Raw genomic sequence first — 7,687 nt, forward strand, 5'->3', positions numbered from 1 at the left:
TATCAAGGCATTCAAGCCAGGGAGACTTTGCTCGCAACAAGTTAGCCGCCTGGAGCACATTCTACTTCTCGAACCTGACGACTCTCACAGATTCAAGAAGTGGGGGACTTGTGATGGGTAAATATGCACATGTACTAGTCGGTCCGTAAATCACCTGTCCGTCGGTCACCCAACCTGTCCGTCAACGGTCACCCAACCGGTCCGTCGACGGTCACCCGGTCCGTCGGCCGCATGATCGGAAGCAACACACCTTGTGGATTGGAGGCTCACGAGCGCAATAGTTGCTTGATGTGACGACCGACAACTTTTCGGGAACAAGGGATCCGTGTTTTCATCACCTCGAGTAACTCAACCACTTCGAGCNCTCAACCACTTCGAGCAAACCGATGCGCATTTTGCGGAATGACAGCCCATATGCCCTCCACTTGCATATCAGACACCATGTGCATAGTGAATCCACTTTGTATAAATATAGGGCTAATTCCCCTCGCTGAGAAAGGGGGATAACTCATCAGTACTACACTAATACACTTGTGATTTGCTCATTCGTCTCTCTTGCTCTCTCCTTGTTACTGTTCGTCACCCGTAGAGCGACATAGCTTCTTACCGCTCAGTCGTCAACCGGTAGAGCGACCGATTGACCGGCCGAGCGGCATCCTTCACCACACGTAACACATGTATTCGTAGCGTAATCGTAGACCCGTTTACATTTACGCTATCAATACATAATTTACATACTAAATATTTATAATTATCTTTTAAAAATTCATAATGTATACTACGAATACACAATGTTAACATATATGTAATTGATTACCTTGTTTTGTATTCACAAATTTTTTCAAATACTACAGTCAATTCCAATACTAAAAATACACAATAATTTAATCTTTTTAAAATTTAGTACAACTGTTATGTGTTTTGACTTAGAAACACAATTTACATTCTGCAATTTCACAATTTCAATACTAAAAATAAACAATCCAATATCATTTAGGACTTGCTGGACCCTGATCTATGATATAACAACTGAAATCCATCATTTTGGGTCAATCTTCATGAGCTTGTAAGTTCTTGGGTCGTCATTGGATCAATCATATGCTTTGATGAGTTGGGGATAATAATCCCTACATGATGTCATACTTATGAATTAAAATTTAAATAGATTCTTTTTTTTTACATTTATTGACTATCTATATATAATTTGGTTGATCCATGCAATTAAAAAAAAAAAAAAGAGTTTAGACAATTAATAAGAAAGAAAGTAGAGTTAACATAATATAATGCTATTTTAGATAATGAGCCAAAATACTTATGAGGTCAATTTATTAGATGATTTTGTTCAATTTAATTCTTATACTTTTTTGTCAATTTAATCATTATATTTTTTAAAAATGATATAATTAAAAACTGTCACCAACGACAACTTATACATAGACTAGGATCCGTCTTACATCATAGACTTAGGTTCATTAAAATAATACTATAAGTTCTGAAATATTTTAGACAGATAAAATATGAGTGTATGTTCATTAAAACAATATTGTATGTATAGATTTATCAAATGACATATATTAACTGACCATCATCATCTAAACATATTATTTTCTACTTCTTTTTGTATAAATAAAATCAATATATACAATATCTGCTATTAAAAAATTTTTATTAAGATCTTTTAAATGATACCTATATTAATATATTTAAATAAAAATAAAAATTTTAAAATAAAAAGATACATGCATTTTAGAACAAAGAATAAAAATGTTAATTGTTAAAAAAAAATATAGATGAGAATAACTTAAAATTTTAATCCTCATTATTAACTTTTTTATCAATACAAATTGAAAAATTGGATTATTATTTAAAAATTTAAGTTTATTCGAATTTGTATGATCTTTATGTTAAATACGAATAAAATTCTCTACAACATACAGTTTCATTTTACGATATTTTTAATTAAATTTCACAAAATATTATCAAGTTGGCCACTTATTAATGTGGAATAAAATAGCAGTATTTTAATGGAAGATTAAAGGTTTGAAACTTGTTGGAGATATAACTTATTATTTACGTACGGAGTATTTTGTAAAGCTTTATATCAATATATTGATAAGTAACTTAATTACTTTAAAATATTAATAAAATAAAATTTGAGTTGGTATGACACATCATATTATGTGGCATGGTATTGATGATGTCAATTTTATTTAAACAATTTAGCATATATATATATATATATATATATATATATATATATAGTTTTTTGTCAGACCACGAGGTGTCCTGAGCAGATCCTAATTGTAGGAGGCACCTTTAAGCACGTACCATATTCAGACTAATCCATGTTTGCACTGGGCCGGCCCAATTAAAGGACAAAGTGCTGGCCATATTGGTTTTTCCGGGGTTCGAACTCCGGACCTCTCTTAACATATACGGAGTATATAGTTTAATGGTGTTAATAATCATATTTAATTATTTTATATTTTAGTACAAATAGTAAATTGAATAAAAGTAAGGTACATATCAGAATTAATTTAAACAAAACTATATAGTATAAGGAATTGACAAGTACTTTGACCTAGATAATGGTCATTAAACGGTAATTTTATGAATAAAATGTAACATTATTATTTTATTTTCAATTCATTTTTATTTCATATATGGATATTTCATACAAATTGTTTGATTTATAATTGAAATATTTAATTCTTATTTAGCCATTAAATATTCCTAATACAACAAATACTATATTATGTCATTAGGAAGCAAACAAAAATGGAGACATGGTATCAGTCATTGGGAAGAATAGTAAGAGTGGAAGATAATTACCATCATTAGATACACTCATTTTCTTTGGGATCCCCACCCACTTGTTATGGTACCTATTTAATACGAGATTGCTTTGTATCATAATAATTAATCAAAACAAAAGATTGAGCCAATAGGGTTGATGATGATCTTAAAATCATCTTCGTTCAAGATTATATAATAATTAAACATTATAATTCCACTAAATAGGATACATACAAAACTCGTGTACGTACGTACGTACGTACGTACGTACATACATACATACATATATATATATATATATATATATATATATATATATATATATATATGTGAGGGTTCAGGTATAAAAAGTGTGAACAGATTCACACCCTCTATCTTAAGAAATTAAAGGCTAGGATTTTATAATTATATTACTGAACTCAAGTTTGTAATAATTATAAAATAAGCATGGCTCTTAAAAGTTTTTAAATAATTATTTTTAAAAGTTAGGATTTTACTATTATTAAACTCAAGTTTGCAATAATTATAAAATGAACCCTGCTCTTAAAAGTTTTCAATAATTATAAAATAATGAAATAATAATTTAGAAGAGAGATACTAAGAGAGAGATAGATGAAATGATGGAATAGTAGTTTGAATTGTGGAGAAGAATTGAAGTGAGCAATGGAAAGAAGGGAAATTAAGTGTGGAGAATTGAAGCTAAAGAAAGGAATATTATATCCAAAATAAAAGCAAACACAAGTGCAAACACTTTCAAACAAAGAATTGAAAAGATGCAAAATAAAATAAAGCAAAAGAAAGTTATCACAAACTCCCAAGTATAAGGCTTCAAGTAATGTTGGATCTGAAAGGAAAGGAAAGAAAAAGGAAAGTAAAAGTAGTAGTACTCACTACAGTATGCTTATCATCATGAATATCATGATCATAGAAGATAGTCTTGGAAAACTAAAAACAAAACAAACAAAATCCATACATGCACACATACACTCTTATATCTTCTTCTGATTCTCCAAATATAAATAACCATCACAAACGTACTCCAAGTATTCATATCATAATAATTCATATAATATAATATATATATATCTGGGTTTAATTTTTCAATTCAATTCTCAGATTCAGCTAGAGAACTGAACTGAACTGAATTGAAGTGTATATATATATATAGTTCAATTCTAGGGCTTCCAAGCTGAAGCCCATACTACTGGCTCATCTTTCCATGTCAAGTATATTCCTGATGATGATGTTGATGATGATGAGGTTCCGGTTGTGTTGTTGTCTTCCCCGGCTTGTTGTTGTGGTGGCTGAAGTGCCCATCCGGATTTGTATCTTTTCAGCAAGGCTTTAACGTCGTCAACTGCGTCGTCGTTGAGGGTAAAAGGCGAGAAGCCGGCGTCTCGGAGCTTCTCGGACCACTGGGTTCCTCTCTCTCTGCTCTCGGAGTCGCCGTCGTTACTGCTCGGATCGTCGCAGCCCAAAACCCTAAGTATGCTCCTCGAGCACTCTCGCTCAAGCATCAACCGCTCGTTGCTGGTTGCCGGGAAGCTCTCGGCCAGCATCTCCAAGTAGAGCGTGTAGAATCTCAGGCACTCCTCGAAGCATTTGACGAAATCGTGTCGGGTGTGGGTGAAATCCGCGTGTTCTTCCACGACCGTGACGACTTTGGGGCGGAGGGTTAGGAAGGTGCGGAGAATCGCGGACCTTTCGTCGACCCCGACTCGTCGGAGGGCGCCGATGCAATTTATTGCGACGGATTCGTCGTCTCGGACGTTTAGAGCGTCTTTGGTGATCTCTCCTAGGTGGGTTAGCCCGCTCACGACGTTGAACTCGAACGGTACCCCCATCAGCCTTGCGAATTTCTCCATCCTCTGCGCGATTTCCTTCATGAACGACTTCACCACCGTCGCGGCCGTGACCACCACCGTGAGCTTAAGGTGGGGCGTCTCGTCGTTCCGCGTGGCCAGGGCTTCGAGTAAAGTAGGCCATTGGGTGCAAAACGTGTTGCTAATGTCGATAATATGAAGCTTGGTTTCCCCGTCCAAGGCCTCCAAGATGGCGCCGTTGGAGGCGACGTGACCGAAAGTTGTCCAAGGGCTCACCTCTTGGAACTTGAGGATGAGCTTCCGAGCGGAGTCAAAGCTGTGGCTCTTCTCGGAGACCGAGAGGAGGGTTTTGTAGCACTTGGGACCCGTCTCCGTTGCCTTGCAGAACAAGGCTTGAAGAAAATGCGCGGCGAGTTTCTGGTCGCAGTCCCCGTAGGGCGACGCTAGCTCGTTCAGCATCCACAGCAGCTGGTGGATCTTGGCGGAATCTTTCTCGGAAATCGCGCCGGCGCATTCCCTCAGGAGCCGCTCCGCCCACTTCCCGCCGTCGCTAGCAGCGGCGGAGGGCTCCTCCACCGCCGGTGGCGACCCGCTAGGGTTGCTTTGCATATCTACTTACTGCTGTTATTGCTACTGCTACTACTACCACCGCCTGGTTATTATGATGAGCATTGGAATTGGATGAGAAATGATTTGTGGCTTTTGAAGGGAAAAGACTTGTGTCCATGTGGTTATGGAGCCCTCTTTAATTTGCTCTTGTTTTCAAAGTTTAAAGCCATTTTCATTTTCAGTTGTGATGATGAGAAATAATTCCCCCCCAACAAAAAAATAAAAATAAAACTAATTCATTAGGCTTTGCATACGTACAAACACAATATACTAATCAATATTTAATATAATTGTGGTCATCGTCACGCTATGGTTTTATCTATATATATATTATATTGCTTATTTTTATCCCAAAATAATATAATTTAAATAATTACCATTTTTCAATTCTGATCTCAGCAACGCTACGCTAACCGAAAGATTAATATAATTGTTGTCATTGTCACTCTATGATTTTCCAAGTACGAGAAGCTACAATAGTTATTCCATGAATCCGGATCCGCCTTGCAAGATTGACCTGTGTCAATTTACAATATTGAATATTACAATTTGAATTGAGAATATTTAATATGTAAATTGTGAACATTCAGTATATAAATTGTAAAAATTCAGTATGTAAATCGTGTATTGATGGATCCGGATCCACAAAATAAACTTCATTAACCAAATCACACACATAAAACGAAACGGAGGAAGTATAAGATTATTTTAGCATTCAATGAATTTCTCTTATTTTATCAACTCCCAATACAATAATATCCTAAACACGTAGTCTTTAACACTATTTTTGAACGACGAATAACAAACCTAATGCCAAAGGCCTTGTAGTCAAGCGGCACCCGGTGTACACTTCCATGTGGAAAGGAGTGGGTTCGAGCCTCAGTAGGGAGGCATCACCATGGAAACAGTTTTCCAAAAAGTTGAGCAAAATAGGTTATTCTCTTGTTTGGTTGGATGGAAAATGGTTTCCATAGAATTTCACTTCCCAAAAGTTAAGGAAAAGAAATTCTTTGGTATGAGTATGTATTTTGTTTTCCATAGAGGGTGGGAAGAAAATATTAAGGCTGGGACTATTTTACCCTCAACAAAAGTTATTAATTATATATGTATATATATTATCACTATTTTACTAAGGGCATTTTAGTCTTTATGTTCATAATTCCTTACCATTCCAAATTCAACCAAACAATGGAATTCATATTCCCAGTAATTTATTTTCCACCAACCAAACAGTGGAATCCGTTTTCCTGGTAATTTGTTTTCCATGGGATTTGAATTCCATTTCCTTCAAATCTTTTCCAACAAACCAAACGGGCTGTTAAAGTTAGAGTATAATACTCTTGGGCATGCAGGAATTCTATGGACTTAGCATTATTAGTCTGGCGTAAAGTGGAAATCTAATCTAAAAAAAAAAAATTTAAAGTATAATTTAATGACAAGTTGTACCCACTTTTATATATTATACTTATTCTTGAATCCATCACGTCCTTCCCACATTAGAACAAACTACATTGTTATGATGATCTACTTAATAGTGTAGTGAATATGCTCTGTACTTGATACAATTTTATCAAGCATATGACGTTGTTATTGATATTACAAAAATTCTTTGTACCTATAGTTATAAGATACTTTTCCCATCCTACTTGCCCATTTTTCTAAACTAAAATAAACCTAAGCTATAACATATATTTTTCTTTTTCCTATATCACTGTTTGAATAACAGCAAAAAGATTAGAAAGATCAGACAAAGAGTCATCAAATTTTATGGGCAAAATAGGGAAAGCAATACCTTTTCTCTACTTTTTCATTAAGATGTCTCAATTTTTATGTACATATATGTATGCTTGGCTAACATTGTAATATAAGGATATAAACTATAAAATAGTACGTTTGTACACACTTTCAACTAAATCTATGAATATAATATTAGTAATAAATTGATGTATGCATGGCAGAATGTGTATGTAAATACCTTAACCTAATAATTAGATTTCACATCAACCCCATAACCTTTAGCAAGAGTTTGACTGCAATATCAAATCGAATAATGTGTTTCATTTTAATTAATTAAAAATTTGCATACATGATTCTAACTCTAATATGAAATTGGAAGTTGATGCATTTCATTTTAATTAAAATTTAAATAGATAGTTAATTAAACAACACATTTATTATTTTTATATATTACATTCAAGATGGCAATGGTAACGGTACTCACCATTCTTAATATTGAAAGGATAATTGAAAAGCTTAATTTATGAGCATTGTTTAAAGTAGTTTTAATAAGTAATTTACATTAATAAACCAAGTTATGTGGTTGGTTTTAGTGGGAATTACACATTAGCCGTTCTGTATTTGAAAATTTTGAATGCACAAAATAATAAAGAGAAGTTGTATAGTAGTAAACATGAAATAAATAGGTCACTAATATATAATATAACATATGCATATAATTT

At 34.1% G+C, this 7,687-nt stretch overlaps 1 protein-coding gene across 1 annotated transcript; it reads right to left on the reverse strand.

The window, feature by feature from the left end:
• Nucleotides 1-3,733: 3,733 nt before the first annotated feature.
• On the reverse strand, nt 3,734-5,406 carry LOC116026756 (protein SHORT-ROOT-like). Its single transcript, XM_031268135.1, has one exon. The coding sequence runs from the start codon at nt 5,226-5,228 to the stop codon at nt 3,972-3,974; it is 1,257 nt and encodes a 418-aa protein (XP_031123995.1). The 5' UTR covers nt 5,229-5,406; the 3' UTR covers nt 3,734-3,971.
• Nucleotides 5,407-7,687: the final 2,281 nt, after the last annotated feature.

The sequence above is a fragment of the Ipomoea triloba genome, chromosome 8, assembly GCF_003576645.1.
Source record: "Ipomoea triloba cultivar NCNSP0323 chromosome 8, ASM357664v1".
Classification (NCBI taxonomy): domain Eukaryota; kingdom Viridiplantae; phylum Streptophyta; class Magnoliopsida; order Solanales; family Convolvulaceae; genus Ipomoea; species Ipomoea triloba.

Coding starts and splice junctions, on each gene's coding strand:
- LOC116026756 (XM_031268135.1), bottom strand. CDS start 5,228: ATGCAAAGCAACCCTAGCGGGTCGCCACCGGCGGTGGAGGAGCCCTCC.